Raw genomic sequence first — 18,735 nt, 5'->3', positions numbered from 1 at the left:
GTTACACACTCTTGGCATTCTCTCAACCAGCTTCACCTGGAATGCTTTTCCAACAGTCTTGAAGGAGTTCCCACATATGCTGAGCACTTGTTGGCTGATTTTCCTTCACTCTGTGGTCCAACTCATCCCAAACCATCTCAATTTGGTTGAGGTCAGGTGATTGTGGAGGTCATCTGAGGCAACGCATATACTATTCTGCAATGTAGAAAATAGTAAAATAAAATAAATAAAAACTTGAATCAGTACGTGTGTCCAAACTTTTGACTGGTACTGTATATATATTATAATACATGCGTTTTCCATATGGGTCTCCAACCTCATGTGTGTTTTCGTGACTGTGTACTGTCTAACCTCGCTTCTTCTTCTCTCCCAACTCAATCTAACACCTCTTCTTCTTCTCTCCCAACTCAATCTAACCCCTCTTCTTCTTCTTCTCTCCCAACTTAATCTAACCCCTCTTCTTCTTCTTCTCTCCCAACTTAATCTAACCTCGCTTCTTCTTCTCTCCCAACTTAATCTAACCCCTCTTCTTCTTCTTCTCTCCCAACTCAATCTAACCTCTCTTCTTCTTCTCTCCCAACTTAATCTAACCTCTCTTCTTCTTCTCTCCCAACTCAATCTAACCCCTCTTCTTCTTCTCTCCCAACTCAATCTAACCTCTCTTCTTCTTCTCTCCCAACTCAATCTAACCTCTCTTCTTCTTCTCTCCCAACTCAATCTAACCTCTCTTCTTCTTCTCTCCCAACTTAATCTAACCCCTCTTCTTCTTCTCTCCCAACTCAATCTAACCCCTCTTCTTCTTCTCTCCCAACTCAATCTAACCCCTCTTCTTCTTCTCTCCCAACTCAATCTAACCCCTCTTCTTCTTCTCTCCCAACTCAATCTAACCCCTCTTCTTCTTCTCTCCCAACTCAATCTAACCCCTCTTCTTCTTCTCTCCCAACTCAATCTAACCCCTCTTCTTCTTCTCTCCCAACTCAATCTAACCCCTCTTCTTCTTCTCTCCCAACTTAATCTAACCCCTCTTCTTCTTCTCTCCCAACTCAATCTAACCCCTCTTCTTCTTCTCTCCCAACTTAATCTAACCCCTCTTCTTCTTCTCTCCCAACTTAATCTAACCCCTCTTCTTCTTCTCTCCCAACTCAATCTAACCCCTCTTCTTCTTCTCTCCCAACTTAATCTAACCTCTCTTCTTCTTCTCTCCCAACTCAATCTAACCCCTCTTCTTCTTCTCTCCCAACTCAATCTAACCCCTCTTCTTCTTCTCTCCCAACTCAATCTAACCCCTCTTCTTCTTCTCTCCCAACTTAATCTAACCTCTCTTCTTCTTCTCTCCCAACTCAATCTAACCCCTCTTCTTCTTCTCTCCCAACTTAATCTAACCCCTCTTCTTCTTCTCTCCCAACTCAATCTAACCCCTCTTCTTCTTCTCTCCCAACTTAATCTAACCCCTCTTCTTCTTCTCTCCCAACTTAATCTAACCCCTCTTCTTCTTCTCTCCCAACTCAATCTAACCTCTCTTCTTCTTCTCTCCCAACTTAATCTAACCCCTCTTCTTCTTCTCTCCCAACTCAATCTAACCCCTCTTCTTCTTCTCTCCCAACTCAATCTAACCCCTCTTCTTCTTCTCTCCCAACTCAATCTAACCCCTCTTCTTCTTCTCTCCCAACTCAATCTAACCCCTCTTCTTCTTCTCTCCCAACTCAATCTAACCCCTCTTCTTCTTCTCTCCCAACTCAATCTAACCCCTCTTCTTCTTCTCTCCCAACTCAATCTAACCCCTCTTCTTCTTCTCTCCCAACTTAATCTAACCCCTCTTCTTCTTCTCTCCCAACTCAATCTAACCCCTCTTCTTCTTCTCTCCCAACTTAATCTAACCCCTCTTCTTCTTCTCTCCCAACTTAATCTAACCCCTCTTCTTCTTCTCTCCCAACTCAATCTAACCCCTCTTCTTCTTCTCTCCCAACTTAATCTAACCTCTCTTCTTCTTCTCTCCCAACTCAATCTAACCCCTCTTCTTCTTCTCTCCCAACTCAATCTAACCCCTCTTCTTCTTCTCTCCCAACTCAATCTAACCCCTCTTCTTCTTCTCTCCCAACTTAATCTAACCCCTCTTCTTCTTCTCTCCCAACTCAATCTAACCCCTCTTCTTCTTCTCTCCCAACTCAATCTAACCTCTCTTCTTCTTCTCTCCCAACTTAATCTAACCCCTCTTCTTCTTCTCTCCCAACTCAATCTAACCCCTCTTCTTCTTCTCTCCCAACTCAATCTAACCCCTCTTCTTCTTCTCTCCCAACTCAATCTAACCCCTCTTCTTCTTCTCTCCCAACTCAATCTAACCCCTCTTCTTCTTCTCTCCCAACTCAATCTAACCCCTCTTCTTCTTCTCTCCCAACTCAATCTAACCCCTCTTCTTCTTCTCTCCCAACTCAATCTAACCCCTCTTCTTCTTCTCTCCCAACTTAATCTAACCCCTCTTCTTCTTCTCTCCCAACTCAATCTAACCCCTCTTCTTCTTCTCTCCCAACTCAATCTAACCCCTCTTCTTCTTCTCTCCCATCTCAATCTAACCCCTCTTCTTCTTCTCTCCCAACTCAATCTAACCCCTCTTCTTCTTCTCTCCCAACTCAATCTAACCCCTCTTCTTCCTCTCTCCCAACTCAATCTAACCCCTCTTCTTCTTCTCTCCCAACTCAATCTAACCCATTTTCTTCTTCTCTCCCAACTCAATCTAACCTCTCTTCTTCTTCTCTCCCAACTCAATCTAACCCCTCTTCTTCTTCTCTCCCAACTTAATCTAAGCCATTTTCTTCTTCTCTCCCAACTCAATCTAACCCCTCTTCTTCTTCTCTCCCAACTCAATCTAACCCCTCTTCTTCTTCTCTCCCAACTCAATCTAACCCCTCTTCTTCTTCTCTCCCAACTCAATCTAACCCCTCTTCTTCTTCTCTCCCAACTCAATCTAACCCCATTTCTTCTTCTCTCCCAACTCAATCTAACCCCTCTTCTTCTTCTTTCACAATTCAATCTAACCCCTCTCCCCTCTCTCTACCCCCTCCAGCCCATCGACTGTCCTCCTGCTCAGTAGCCATGATGCTTAGCAGCTCTGTCGAGGTGCCCAGTCCCGTCCACGGTGGCATGTCCGGTCTCTCCGGGATGAGGGTAGCAGTGGTAGGGAACGTCGTCCGGTCCTCCAGTATCTCGGGAGCCATGTACAGCCTGGAGAAGAGTCCCGGGAGTGGCGGTCGGCCGGGAGAGGTGGGGACGCTGGCCGGAAACAAGAAGAGACGCTCAAGCCTTGGAGCCAAGATGGTGGCCATCGTGGGTCTGTCGCAGTGGAGCAAGAGCACTCTGCAGCTCAACCAGCAAGGTCAGTTTCACTTTGGTTTCATTTGAATTGTATGTAATGTTGTTGTTTTTAGTTGTTAGCAGCCATTTTAGGGCATCCTGTTGCTCAACCAGTAAGGTCCGTTTCACTTTGGTAAAACAAAAAAAAATGGGGTTGTTGTTGACGGCCATTTTTGGGGCCGTGGAGATGATAGGAGCATCCTGTTGCTCAACCAGCAAGGTTCATCACAATACATTATTCTAACGGACGAGGTTGTTATTTGTACTCCACCTCGGATGATCTCCACTGGTGTAAAGTACTTACGTAAAAAATACTTGAAAGTACTACTTAAGTAGTTTTCTTGCGGTATCTGTACATTATTTTACTATTTATATTTTTGACAACCTTTTTTTTCCCCTTCACTACATTACTGAAGAAAATGGTGTATTTTTTACTCCGTGCATTTTCCTTGACACCCAAAACTACTCATCACATTTTGAATGCTTAGCAGGACAGGACAAAATTGTGTAATTCACACACTTGTCAAGAGAACATCACTGGACATCTCTACTGCCTCTGATCTGGAGGACTCACTAAACAGAGAACATCCCTGGTCATCCCTACTGCCTCTGATCTGGAGGACTCACTAAACAGAGAACATCCCTGGTCCTCCCTACTGCCTCTGATCTGGTGGACTCACTAAACAGAGAATATCCCTGGTCATCCCTACTGCCTCTGATCTGGAGGACTCACTAAACAGAGAACATCCCTGGTCCTCCCTACTGCCTCTGATCTGGTGGACTCACTAAACAGAGAACATCCCTGGTCATCCCTACTGCCTCTGATCTGGAGGACTCACTAAACAGAGAACATCCCTGGTCATCCCTACTGCCTCTGATCTGGAGGACTCACTAAACAGAGAACATCCCTGGTCATCCCTACTGCCTCTGATCTGGAGGACTCACTAAACAGAGAACATCCCTGGTCATCCCTACTGCCTCTGATCTGGAGGACTCACTAAACAGAGAACATCCCTGGTCATCCCTACTGCCTCTGATCTGGAGGACTCACTAAACAGAGAACATCCCTGGTCATCCCTACTGCCTCTGATCTGGAGGACTCACTAAACAGAGAACATCCCTGGTCATCCCTACTGCCTCTGATCTGGAGGACTCACTAAACAGAGAACATCCCTGGTCATCCCTACTGCCTCTGATCTGGAGGACTCACTAAACAGAGAACATCCCTGGTCATCCCTACTGCCTCTGATCTGGAGGACTCACTAAACAGAGAACATCCTTGGTCATCCCTACTGCCTCTGATCTGGAGGACTCACTAAACAGAGAACATCCCTGGTTATCTCTACTGCCTCTGATCTGGAGGACTCACTATACAGAGAACATCCCTGGTCATCCCTACTGCCTCTGATCTGGAGGACTCACTAAACAGAGAACATCCCTGGTCATCTCTACTGCCTCTGATCTGGTGGACTCACTAAACAGAGAACATCCCTGGTCATCTCTACTGCCTCTGATCTGGTGGACTCACTAAACAGAGAACATCCCTGGTCATCTCTACTGCCTCTGATCTGGTGGACTCACTAAACACAAATGCTTTGTTTGTAAATGATGTCTGATTGTTGGAGTGTGCCCCTGGCTATCCGTAAAATTAAACAAACAAGAACATTATGCCGTCTGTTTTGCTTTATATGTCTAAAATTATTTATACTTTTACTTTTGATACTTAAGTACAGTGCCTTGCGAAAGTATTCGGCCCCCTTGAACTTTGCAACCTTTTGCCACATTTCAGGCTTCAACATAAAGATATAAAACTGTATTTTTTTTGTGAAGAATCAACAACAAGTGGGACACAATCATGAAGTGGAACGACATTTATTGGATCTTTCAAACTTTTTTAATAAATCAAAAACTGAAAAATTGGGCGTGCAAAATTATTCAGCCCCCTTAAGTTAATACTTTGTAGCGCCACCTTTTGCTGCGATTACAGCTGTAAGTCGCTTGGGGTATGTCTCTATCAGTTTTGCACATCGAGAGACTGACATTTTTTCCCATTCCTCCTTGCAAAACAGCTCGAGCTCAGTGAGGTTGGATGGAGAGCATTTGTGAACAGCAGTTTTCAGTTCTTTCCACAGATTCTCGATTGGATTCAGGTCTGGACTTTGACTTGGCCATTCTAACACCTGGATATGTTTATTTTTGAACCATTCCTTTGTAGATTTTGCTTTATGTTTTGGATCATTGTCTTGTTGGAAGACAAATCTCCGTCCCAGTCTCAGGTCTTTTGCAGACTCCATCAGGTTTTCTTCCAGAATGGTCCTGTATTTGGCTCCATCCATCTTCCCATCAATTTTAACCATCTTCCCTGTCCCCGCTGAAGAAAAGCAGGCCCAAACCATGATGCTGCCACCACCATGTTTGACAGTGGGGATGGTGTGTTCAGTGTGATGAGCTGTGTTGCTTTTACGCCAAACATAACGTTTTGCATTGTTGCCAAAAAGTTCAATTTTGGTTTCATCTGACCAGAGCACCTTCTTCCACATGTTTGGTGTGTCTCCCAGGTGGCTTGTGGCAAACTTTAAACAACACTTTTTATGGATATCTTTAAGAAATGGCTTTCTTCTTGCCACTCTTCCATAAAGGCCAGATTTGTGCAATATACGACTGATTGTTGTCCTATGGACAGAGTCTCCCACCTCAGCTGTAGATCTCTGCAGTTCATCCAGAGTGATCATGGGCCTCTTGGCTGCATCTCTGATCATTCTTCTCCTTTTATGAGCTGAAAGTTTAGAGGGACGTCCAGGTCTTGGTAGATTTGCAGTGGTCTTATACTCCTTCCATTTCAATATTATCGCTTGCACAGTGCTCCTTGGGATGTTTAAAGCTTGGGAAATCGTTTTGTATCCAAATCCGGCTTTAAACTTCTTCACAACAGTATCTCGGACCTGCCTGGTGTGTTCCTTGTTCTTCATGATGCTCTCTGTGCTTTTAACGGACCTCTGAGACTATCACAGTGCAGGTGCATTTATACGGAGACTTGATTACACACAGGTGGATTGCATTTATCATCATTAGTCATTTAGGTCAACATTGGATCATTCAGAGATCCTCACTGAACTTCTGGAGAGAGTTTGCTGCACTGAAAGTAAAGGGGCTGAATAATTTTGCACGCCCAATATTTCAGTTTTTGATTTGTTAAAAAAGTTTGAAATATCCAATAAATGTCGTTCCACTTCATGATTGTGTCCCACTGGTTGTTGATTCTTCACAAAAAAATACAGTTCTATATCTTTATGTTTGAAGCCTGAAATGTGGCAAAAGGTCGCAAAGTTCAAGGGGAACGAATACTTTCGCAAGGCACTTTATATTTAAAACCATATACTTTTAGACTTTTACTTAAGTAGTATTTTACTAGGTGACTTTCACTTTTACTAAAGTCCTTTTCTATTGAGGCGTCTTTATCCTACGTTTTCTTTCTCTCTTTCACCTGCCCGGTAAGAAATACTGCTCCGTCTCCTCCTTGCTTCCTATGGCCTCGCTCTCCTCTCTCTCCTCTCCCCTCTCCTCTCTCCTAACTCTCCTCTCTCTCCTCTATCTCCTCTCCCCTCTCCTCTCTCCCCTCTCCTCTCTCTCCTAACTCTCCTCTCCTCTCTCTCCTCTCTCTCCTAACTTTCCTCTCTCTCCTCTCCTCTCTCCTCTCTCTCCTCTCCACTGTCCCCTCTCCTCTCTCTCCTAACTCTCCTCTCTCTCCTAACTCTCCTCCCTCTCCTCTCCCCTCTCCTCTCTCCTCTATCCTCTCTCTCCTAACTTTCCTCTCTCTCCTCTCCCCTCTCTTCTCTCTCCCCTCTCCTCTCTCCTGTCTCTCCTCTCTCTCCCCTCTCCTCTCTCTCCTCTCTCTCCTCTCTCTCCTAACTCTCCTCTTTCCAGCTTTTTCTTTAGCTTCTCTTTTTTTTGGTGTAAAACTTGATCCGCTTCTGTCTCTTCCTTGTTCCCTGTTTTCTCTGCTCGTAATATCTCACCATTCCTGCCAAGTCCGAGAGTTTGTCAAACTCTCTCCTTCTCTTTCTCTCCATCTCTCTCACATCCCTTCATTCTTTTCACTCTTTTCCATCATCTGCTATCCTCCCTCTCTTCTCCTCCCTCTCTCTTCTCCTCCCTCTTTCTTTCTTATCCTCCCTCTCTCTTCACCTCCCTCTCTTTTCCTCCCTCTCTTTTCACCTCCCTCTCTCTTCTCCTCCCTCTCTTTTCACCTCTCTCGTCTCCTCCCTCTCTTTTCTCCTCCCTCTCTTCTCCTCCCTCTCTTTCACCTTCCTCTCTTCACCTCCCTCTCTTTTCACCTCCCTCTCTTCACCTCCCTCTCTTTTCACCTCCCTCTCTTCTCCTCCATCTCTTTTCACCTCCCTCTCTTCACCCCCCTCTCTTCTCCTACCTCTCTTTTAACCTCCCTCTCTTCTCCTCCCTCTCTTTCACCTTCCTCTCTTCACCTCCCTCTCTTTTCTCCTCCCTCTCTTCACCTCCCTCTCTTTTAACCTCCCTCTCTTCTCCTCCCTCTCTTTTCACCTCCCTCTCTTCACCCCCCTCTCTTCTCCTACCTCTCTTTTAACCTCCCTCTCTTCTCCTCCCTCTCTCTTCACCTCCCTCTCTTTTCACCTCCCTCTCTCTTCACCTCCCTCTCTTCACCTCCCTCTCTTTTCACCTCCCTCTCTTCTCCTCTCTCTCTCCATCTCCCTCTCTTCTCCTCCCTCTCTCTTAACCTCCCTCTCTTCGCCTCCCTCTCTCTTCTCCTCCCTCTCTTTTCACCTCCCTCTCTATTCACCTCCCTCTCTTCACCTCCCTCTTCTCCTCCCTCTCTTTTCACCTCCCTCTCTCTTAACCTCCCTCTCTTCACCTCCCTTTCTCTTCTCCTCCCTCTTTTCACCTCCCTCTCTCTTCACCTCCCTCTCTTCACCTCTCTTTTCACCTCCCTCTCTCTTCACCTCTCTTTTCACCTCCCTCTCTTTTCACCTCCCTCTCTTCACCTCTCTTTTCACCTCCCTCTCTATTCACCTCTCTTTTCACCTCCCTCTCTTTTCACCTCCCTCTCTCTTCACCTCTCTTTTCACCTCCCTCTCTCTTCACCTCTCTTTTCACCCCCCTCTCTCTTCAGCTCTTTTTTCACCTCCCTCTCTTTTCTCCTCCCTCTCTCTTCACCTCTCTTTTCACCTCCCTCTCTTTTCACCACCCTCTCTTTTCACCTCCCTCTCTTTTCACCTCCCTCTCTTTTCACCTCCCTCTCTTTTCACCTCCCTCTCTTTTCACCTCCCTCTCTTTTCACCTCCCTCTCTCTTCACCTCCCTCTTTTCATATCCTTGAAGGCATTCTATTTATTTTCTTCCTGATCTGAGCTATCATCCCCCCCCCCGGTCTGAACGCCTGTGTAAATATGAGGGGATATTAATCTATTGGTGTGAAGATGATGGTCTAATATGATATTGATTTTTCAGATGAAGATTGGAAATGTAATAGCTAAGCATTTTAAATCACCCTGACACCTTTGGCTGCTGATAGTGGACCTTTTTGTTTTGAATTTAATCTCTCAAATGCTTTTGTCTCTGCCTCATAGAAGGGTGTTGATTTATTTATTTTTCCTTTCATCCAGCGTCAGAGATTACCTCAGCATAGCAGAAAGATGCTGTGGCTGCATAGCTATGAACTACATAGCTTCACCGTGTGGGTTAGCTGTAGGTCTGTTGTACACCTAATAAACAGACTCTTTCATACTGTGGTAAGTGTATCACCCAGCATATTGCTAGCTGCAGTATGGTAATGCTAGCCAGTGTAGCTTAGTGGTCCCTTTTATTTAACCAAGCAGGTCAGATAAGAACAAATTCTTATCTACAATGACATAGTAGCTAGCCAGCGAGATCACACCAGATCGACTTTAGTATTCCTGTCACGCCCTGACCTTAGTTATCTTTGTTTTCTTTATTATTTTGGTTAGGTCAGGGTGTGATGAGGGTGAGTATGTGTGTTTTTTGTCTTGTCTAGGGTTTTTTGTACACCTATGGCATTTTGGGATTGTCTAGGTAAATTGTAGGTCTATGGTGGCCTGAATTGGTTCCCAATCAGAGGCAGCTGTTTATCGTTGTCTCTGATTGGGGATCCTATTTAGGTTGCCATTTTTCCATTTTGGTTTTGTTGGTTATTGTCTATGTGTAGTTGCATGTCAGCACTCGTTATTATTAGCGTCACGGTCATTTTGTTATTTTGTTAGTATGTTTAGTGTTTCTTCGTAAATAAGGAAGAATGTATTCGAATCACGCTGCGCCTTGGTCTCATCGTTACGACGAACGTGACAATTCAACGTTTGTTCAGGACGTCAGGAGATGCCTTCAATATCTTCCACTAGGGGGAACGTGAGCACGTGTTATCATCTAGTAGGCTTGCTAGGTTGTTGTGGATGGGGATAGAGGAATGGCTTAAACTACGTGCTTCAGTGCTGAGGACTGTGGGTTCAAACCCAGTGCTAGGCACTCATTTTTTATTTTTCTGTTTGAAGCTTATTTCAACCTTTAACCCTTAACCTTTACTTGTCGGAATTAATGCCTAAACTTAACTGTCAAGTTTATCCCCACCCCCACCGCCCGGACATACATTGAATACTGAAGTGAGACCATGAGACCTTGCGGAGTCAACAATCAATCACATTCACCTGAAGAAAACTAAAAGCACGCCCTACGAGCCAATGAATGCAGAGCCCACCCTTGGAAGCCACGCCCTCCTGGCTATAACACCGGGGCTCACATTTATTTCCTCAATTCAGTAACGCTCTTCAGTGACCTCAAACCCCCCAACGACGAGGGGCCAACATTTTTGGTTACCTTGTTCCCTCCTTCATGGAACAGTAGTTATATTCATAACTGTACATTCCCTCTCAGTTGGTCACTCTGTATAACATACCATAGGGACATTACAATCACGCCCCCAAGCCGGTTCAGAGGGTCCCGAACTAGGAGGGCCACGGCACCCACAGGTTCCACCGGCTCCAAAGAAAGGGGTTACAGTAGCTACCCTTTTCCCCTAATATTTACCCAGGAAGCCTGATCTGTCAGAGCCCGATATAGGGATCCAGAACCTGACGCAACTTGACTATGCACGCTGATATGCTGCCACTGCAACGCAAGTCCATAGACCCCCACGGTTCCATGAATAATACTTACCTTGCGAGCCTGAAATGTCAGAACTCAAGTCCAAAACAACAGAACAACCTGTCATGACTTGGTAACTGCATAGCAATCAACCAGAGTCAATGAATCACGGCAGACCGAAAACATGTGTTTTGGACTTGCACTGCCTTATCGACAAACCAAGGTAGCCCAAGGCTCAAACCCACAGGGAAACCGTGGTAACCTGCATGCCACCTGACACCCACTCATGGAACCAGCCATAAGAACACTATAAGTCACAATGGGTGCAGTTACATCCAAGCAACAACAACAATGACAACAACAAAACTCTCAACTCACTGCAGCACAGATATCACCAATCATCATGCCCCTGAACAATGCCCAAGACTCAGCCACGCCCCTAGAGGAACTGGGTTGGAGTGAGACTAGAGGGTTGAGACTAGAGGGAGAGAGATTGTTGAGACTAGAGGGAGAGAGATTGTTGAGACCAGAGGGTTGAGACTAGAGGGTTGAGACTAGAGGGAGAGAGATTGTTGAGACCAGAGGGTTGAGACTAGAGGGTTGAGACTAGAGGGTTGAGACTAGAGGGAGAGAGATTGTTGAGACTAGAGGGAGAGAGATTGTTGAGACAAGAGGGAGAGAGAGGGTTGAATTAAGAGAAGAAGACAGTGATTGGAAAGTCAGAGAGGGAATGATAGAAATAAATAGAAAGACAAAAACAATGGACCCCCAACCTCTACCTGTCTGTCATACCAGTAAACCACAGACTCCCAACCTCTACCTGTCTGTCATACCAGTAAACCACAGACTCCCAACCTCTACCTGTCTGTCATACCAGTAAACCACAGACTCCCAACCTCTACCTGTCTGTCATACCAGTAAACCACAGACTCCCAACCTCTACCTGTCTGTCATACCAGTAAACCTCAGACCCCCAACCTCTACCTGTCTGTCATACCAGTAAACCTCAGACCCCCAACCTCTACCTGTCTGTCATACCAGTAAACCACAGACTCCCAACCTCTACCTGTCTGTCATGCCAGTAAACAACGGACTCCCAACCTCTACCTGTGTCATGTCAGTAAACCACGGACCCCCAACCTCTACCTGTCTGTCATACCAGTAAACCACAGACTCCCAACCTCTACCTGTCTGTCATACCAGTAAACCACAGACTCCCAACCTCTACCTGTCTGTCATACCAGTAAACCACAGACCCCCAACCTCTACCTGTCTGTCATACCAGTAAACCACAGACTCCCAACCTCTACCTGTCTGTCATACCAGTAAACCACAGACTCCCAACCTCTACCTGTCTGTCATACCAGTAAACCACAGACTCCCAACCTCTACCTGTCTGTCATGCCAGTAAACAACGGACTCCCAACCTCTACCTGTGTCATGTCAGTAAACCACGGACCCCCAACCTCTACCTGTCTGTCATACCAGTAAACCACAGACTCCCAACCTCTACCTGTCTGTCATACCAGTAAACCACAGACTCCCAACCTCTACCTGTCTGTCATACCAGTAAACCACAGACTCCCAACCTCTACCTGTCTGTCATACCAGTAAACCACAGACTCCCAACCTCTACCTGTCTGTCATACCAGTAAACCTCAGACCCCCAACCTCTACCTGTCTGTCATACCAGTAAACCTCAGACCCCCAACCTCTACCTGTCTGTCATACCAGTAAACCACAGACTCCCAACCTCTACCTGTCTGTCATGCCAGTAAACAACGGACTCCCAACCTCTACCTGTGTCATGTCAGTAAACCACGGACCCCCAACCTCTACCTGTCTGTCATACCAGTAAACCACAGACTCCCAACCTCTACCTGTCTGTCATACCAGTAAACCACAGACTCCCAACCTCTACCTGTCTGTCATACCAGTAAACCACAGACTCCCAACCTCTACCTGTCTGTCATACCAGTAAACCACAGACTCCCAACCTCTACCTGTCTGTCATACCAGTAAACCACAGACTCCCAACCTCTACCTGTCTGTCATACCAGTAAACCTCAGACCCCCAACCTCTACCTGTCTGTCATACCAGTAAACCTCAGACCCCCAACCTCTACCTGTCTGTCATACCAGTAAACCACAGACTCCCAACCTCTACCTGTCTGTCATACCAGTAAAGTCACATCGTTTAAAAAAACGTAATCACGACAGCTGTGATGGAAACAGGAAGTTTCAGTACACTTTGATAAATGTCTACAGATCATTTGTTAAATCGACATGGTGGGATATTTGTGTGTCGGTAAAATGTATTATGCGAGAACCACCATACGGAAGTAAAGTTGGAGCCGTGCGATGATACTGTATGGTATGTGGTCCTCCCACTACCACTCTGGAAATCAGAGGCTACAGATTAAATAAATGATGATGAACTTCACAGGGTGGTGACCTTGATGCTCCTTTCCAATGAATATCTCTGGTTTTATTCTGGTGACATGATGATCGATGCTTGACTATCCTAGTCATGTAGACTAGCCTAGTCCTGTAGACCAGCCTAGACATGTAGACTATCCTAGTCATTTAGACTAGCCTAGTCATGTAGACTAGCCTAGTCAAGTAGACAAGCCTAGTCCTGTAGACTAGCCTAGACATGTAGACTATCCTAGTCCTGTAGACTATCCTAGTCATGTAGACTATCCTAGTCCTGTAGACTATCCTAGTCATGTAGACTAGCCTAGTCCTGTAGACTATCCTAGTCCTGTAGACTAGGCTAGTCCTGTAGACAAGGCTAGTCCTGTAGACTAGCCTAGTCCTGTAGACTAGCCTAGTCCTGTAAACTATCCTAGTCCTGTAGACTAGCCTAGTCCTGTAGACTAGCCTAGTCCTGTAGAATAACCTAGTCCTGTAGACTGGCCTAGTCCTGTAGACTATCCTAGTCCTGTAGACTATCCTAGTCATGTAGACTAGCCTAGTCCTGTAGACTAGCCTAGTCATGTAGACTAGGCTAGTCCTGTAGACTAGCCTAGTCCTGTAGACTAGCCTAGTCCTGTAAACTATCCTAGTCATGTAGACTATCCTAGTCCTGTAGACTAGCCTAGTCATGTAGACTAGCCTAGTCCTGTAGACTAACCTAGTCATGTAGACTGGCCTAGTCCTGTAGACTAGCCTAGTCCTGTAGACTAGCCTAGTCTTGTAGACTAGCCTAGTCATGAAGACTAGCCTAGTCCTGTAGACTAGCCTTGTCCTGTAGACTAGCCCAGTCCTGTAGACTAGCCCAGTCGTGTAGACTAGCCTAGTCCTGTAGACTAGCCCAGTCCTGTAGACTAGCCTAGTCCTGTAGACTAGCCTTGTCCTGTAGACTAGCCTAGTCCTGTAGACTAGCCCAGTCCTGTAGACTAGCCCAGTCCTGTAGACTTGCCCAGTCCTGTAGACTAGCCCAGTCCTGTAGACTAGCCCAGTCCTGTAGACTTGCCCAGTCCTGTAGACTAGCCCAGTCCTGTAGACTAGCCCAGTCCTGTAGACTAGCCCAGTCCTGTAGACTTGCCCAGTCCTGTAGACTAGCCTAGTCCTGTAGACTAGCCCAGTCCTGTAGACTAGCCCAGTCCTGTAGACTTGCCCAGTCCTGTAGACTAGCCCAGTCCTGTAGACTAGCCCAGTCCTGTAGACTAGCCCAGTCCTGTAGACTAGCCCAGTCCTGTAGACTAGCCCAGTCATGTAGACTAGCCCAGTCCTGTAGACTAGCCTAGTCCTGTAGACTAGCCCAGTCCTGTAGACTAGCCCAGTCCTGTAGACTAGCCCAGTCCTGTAGACTTGCCCAGTCCTGTAGACTAGCCCAGTCCTGTAGACTAGCCCAGTCCTGTAGACTAGCCTACCTTCACTGTATCTGTGAGCTGTCGAATAGAGAGCACGTGCCAAGACCAGTGTGGGCACATTTACTATGTAACACACATTTACTACGTATATAATACAACTATCAGTAGAGTTGAAAATGCGATGGAAACACATTGAACTTTAGATTTGTATTCGGTACAAGAAAACTTAAGTGAAAAAAGTACATTTTTGTCTTCTTTTCCTCATGCGCATTTAGAATATTTAAATCTGTCGCCAATTCAAATCAAATCAAATGTATTTATATAGCCCTTCGTACATCAGCTGATATCTCAAAGTGCTGTACAGAAAGCCAGCCTAAAACCCCAAACAGCAAGCAATGTAGGTGTAGAAGCAGGGTGGCTAGGAAACACTCCCTAGAAAGGCCAAAACCTAGGAAGAAACCTAGAGAGGAACCAGGCTATGTGGAGTGGCCAGTCCTCTTCTGGCTGTGCCGGGGGGAGATTATAACAGAACATGGCCAAGATATTCAAATGTTCATAAATGACCTGCATGGTCCAATAATAATAAGGCAGAACAGTTGAAACTGGAGCAGCAGCACGGCCAGGTGGACTGGGGACAGCAAGGAGTCATCATGTCAGGTAGTCCTGAGGCATGGTCCTAGGGCTCAGGTCCTCCGGATGAGAGAAAGAAAGAGAGAATTAGAGAGAATTAGAAAGAGCATACTTAAATTCACACAGGACACCGGATAGGAAGAAAAACTCTTTGTAGAAACACTTTTACCACACCAACACATTATAATTATACCCCACAGGAGACAATATAATAACACCTACTGTTGATAGCACCTCCACAGTGTCAGCCTACCAACTATTGTACATGTATCATTTCTACACAGATAGCCACACAGTGACCACACAGATAGCATGACCACACAGCTAGCATGACCACACAGATAGCATGACCACGCAGATAGCATGACGACGCAGCTAGCATGACCACGCAGATAGCATGACCACCAGCTAGTATGACCACGCAGATAGCATGACCACGCAGCTAGCATGACCGCACAGATAGCATGACCGCACAGCTAGCATGACCGCACAGCTAGCATGACCGCACAGATAGCATGACCGCACAGATAGCATGACCGCACAGCTAGCATGACCGCACAGCTAGCATGACCGCACAGGTAGCATGACCGCACAGCTAGCATGAACGCACAGATAGCATGGACGCACAGATAGCATGACCGCACAGATAGCATGACCGCACAGATAGCATGACCGCACAGCTATCATGACCTCACAGATAGCATGACCGCACAGCTAGCATGACCACACAGATAGCATGACCACACAGCTAGCATGACCACACAGCTAGTATCACCGCACAGCTAGCATGACCGCACAGATAGCATGACCACACAGATAGCATGACCGCACAGCTAGCATCACCACACAGCTAGCATCACCACACAGCTACTGCACTGTTCCTAGCATCTTCACATTGCTCACACTCATTTAGTCCCAAAAGTAGATGGAGGGACAGAGGAAGGAGGGAGGAAGGGGAGAGAGAGATTTAGATGGAGATGAGATGCCATAGCAACCAGGTCTCACAGTCTCATGTCAGAATTAGACGTTCATCAATTTTTCTCAAATGTCAAATTTCAATGTGTTTAAGGTTACGTTCAGGCATTAACTGTGACTTTTTGAAGGTTAGGGGTAAGTTCAGGCATTAAATCCACATTCTTAAAAGTTAGGCATTAACTCTACGGGATTGGTCCCCCCACCCCCCACCCCCACCCCCGTACCTGCGGGACGGTTGAGCTAACCTGCGCTAATGTGATTATCATGAGGTTGTAAGTAACAAGAACATTTCCCAGTACATAGACATTGGCAGAAAGCTTAAAATGGTGTTAATCTAACTGCACTGTCCAATTTACAGTAGCTATTACAGTGAAATAATACCATGCTATTGTTTGAGGAGAGTGTCACAATTAAGAAATATAAAATGTATTAATAAAACATGAGACACATCTTGATACAAAATGTTGAGCAGAAATGCAAAGGTTCATTGGATCAGTCTAAAAAGTTGCACATACACTGCTGCCATCTAGTGGCCAAAATCTAAATTGCGCCTTAACGGGAATAATACATTGTGACCTTTCTCTTGCATTTCAAAAATACAAGTTTTTATTCTTTGCATTATCTTTTACCAGATCTAACGTGTTACAGTATATTCTCTGACTGTGAATGGTTAAGGTCACCTGTGACTGACAGCTCTGACACTATAGAGAGGATTACCTCACCCTTCTGTGACTATAGAGAGGCTTACCTCACCCCTCTGTGACTGCCAACTCTATGCTATAGAGAGGCTTACCTCACCCCTCTGTGACTGCCATCTGTGACACTATAGAGAGGCTTACCTCACCCCTCTGTGACTGCCAACTCTGACACTATAGAGAGGCTTACCTCACCCATCTGTGACTGCCAACTCTGATGCTATAGAGAGGCTTACCTCACCCCTCTGTGACTGCCACCTCTGACACTATAGAGAGGCTTACCTCACCCCTCTGTGACTGCCATCTGTGACACTATAGAGAGGCTTACCTCACCCCTCTGTGACTGCCATCTCTGACACCATAGAGATGCTTACTTTACCCCTCTGTGACTGTCAGCTCGGACACTATAGAGAGGCTTAGTTCACCCCTCTGTGACTGTCAGCTCTGACACTATAGAGAGGATTACCTCACTCTTCTGTGACTATAGAGAGGCTTACCTCACCCCTCTGTGACTGCCATCTCTGACACTATAGAGAGGATTACCTCATCCTTCTGTGACTACAGAGAGGCTTACCTCACCCCTCTGTGACTGCCAACTCTGACACTATAGAGAGGCTTACCTCACCCCTCTGTGACTGTCAGCTCTAACACTATAGAGAGGCTTAGCTCACCCCTCTGTGACTGTCAGCTCTGACACTATAGAGAGGCTTACCTCACCCTTCTGTGACTGTCAGCTCTGATACTATAGAGAGGCTTACCTCACCCCTCTGTGACTGTCAGCTCTAACACTATAGAGAGGCTTAGCTCACCCCTCTGTGACTGTCAGCTCTGACACTATAGAGAGGCTTACCTCACCCTTCTGTGACTGTCAGCTCTGATACTATAGAGAGGCTTACCTCACCCCTCTGTGACTGCCAACTCTGACACAGTGGACATATGTAACAGAAAAACACCTCTACTGTTTTTGGGCAGAAGCTCACTGTTACCCTACTGCCTCTCCCTCCTGCCTTCTACCTCCCACTACACTTCTCAACCTGCTACTCGTTCCTGGCACTAATTCACTTCCTGATGGTTGGTCTGTGACACGTAGGCATTTATTGCCATGAATGTTGTTACGGAGGCAGCTCTGCAGAGTGGTCACTAACTGGCACAGACACAAAGTCATAAAAATCTGATTTTCAAACATAACCTTAATCACAATGCTAACTATAATGCCTAACCCTAACCTTAAATTATGACTAAAAAGTAAACATTTGTTTTCATGAATTGTTACAATTTAGTCAATTTTGACTTTGGAGCTGCGCCATCTATCGGAAATCATTCAGTTCTGCCCCCAGGGCAATAAACATCAACCTGCCTGTCGCACTCTCTCTCTCTCTCCTTTCTCTCTCTCCTCTCTCTCTCTCTCTCTCTCTCTCTCTCTCTGTCTCTCTCTCTCTCTCTCTCTCTCTCTCTCTCTCTCTCTCCTTCTCTCTCTCTCTCTCTGTCTCTCAATAAACATCAACCTGCCTGTCGCACTCTCTCTCTCTCTCCTTTCTCTCTCTCTCTATCTCCCTCCCTCTTCTTCTCTCTGTGTCTCTCTCTATCTATCTCTCTCTCTCTCTCTCTCTCTCTGTCTCTCTCTCTCTCTCTCTGTCTCTCTTTATCTCTCTCCTCTCTCTCTCCCCTCCAATCCTCCCCACCTCCCCTGAGTCCCTTCCAGGTTTCACACCTGGTAGTTTGGTGGATGGGACGACCAGCTCTCTGTAACCGAGAGGGAAACCAGTAGCTCCATCTCCTCTATACCATGTTTCTTGTAGGATGACAAGGTCTGTATTTCAGGTTCCTGCTCTTTAAGGCCAACGGTAGATGACCTCAGTCATTGGATATTCCAGCATGAGATAGTGAAGGCTTTGTGTACCATAGAGTGTTGAATGGTGGTTTGGCCTCTATACACTATCAGTATCTCTTCTCCTCTCTCTCTCTATACAGTATCAATCAGTCTCTCTCTCTCCCCCCCCCCCTCTCTCTCTCTCAATTCAATTCAATTCAATTCAAGGGCTTTATTGACATGGGAAACATGTGTTAACATTGCCAAAGCAAGTGAGGTAGACAACATACAAAGTGAATATATAAAGTGAAAAACAAAGGACACAAGATAAAATA

The 18,735-nt window shown here is 45.9% G+C and overlaps 1 protein-coding gene across 1 annotated transcript in view; it reads left to right on the top strand.

Moving 5' to 3' along the window:
- Positions 1-18,735, top strand: part of LOC110489436 (regulating synaptic membrane exocytosis protein 3-like) — a 120,811-nt gene that overhangs the window by 46,717 nt on the left and 55,359 nt on the right. The window contains exon 2 of the mRNA XM_036971352.2: positions 3,062-3,370. Within this exon, the coding sequence (XP_036827247.1) occupies positions 3,091-3,370 (280 nt within the window). The 5' untranslated portion in view covers positions 3,062-3,090. The remainder of the gene's footprint in view (positions 1-3,061; positions 3,371-18,735) is intronic.

Source organism: Oncorhynchus mykiss, chromosome 30 (assembly GCF_057628025.1).
Source record: "Oncorhynchus mykiss isolate SJ-2025 chromosome 30, ASM5762802v1, whole genome shotgun sequence".
In the NCBI taxonomy this organism is placed as follows: domain Eukaryota; kingdom Metazoa; phylum Chordata; class Actinopteri; order Salmoniformes; family Salmonidae; genus Oncorhynchus; species Oncorhynchus mykiss.
This window is presented reverse-complemented; position numbering and strand designations above follow the sequence as displayed.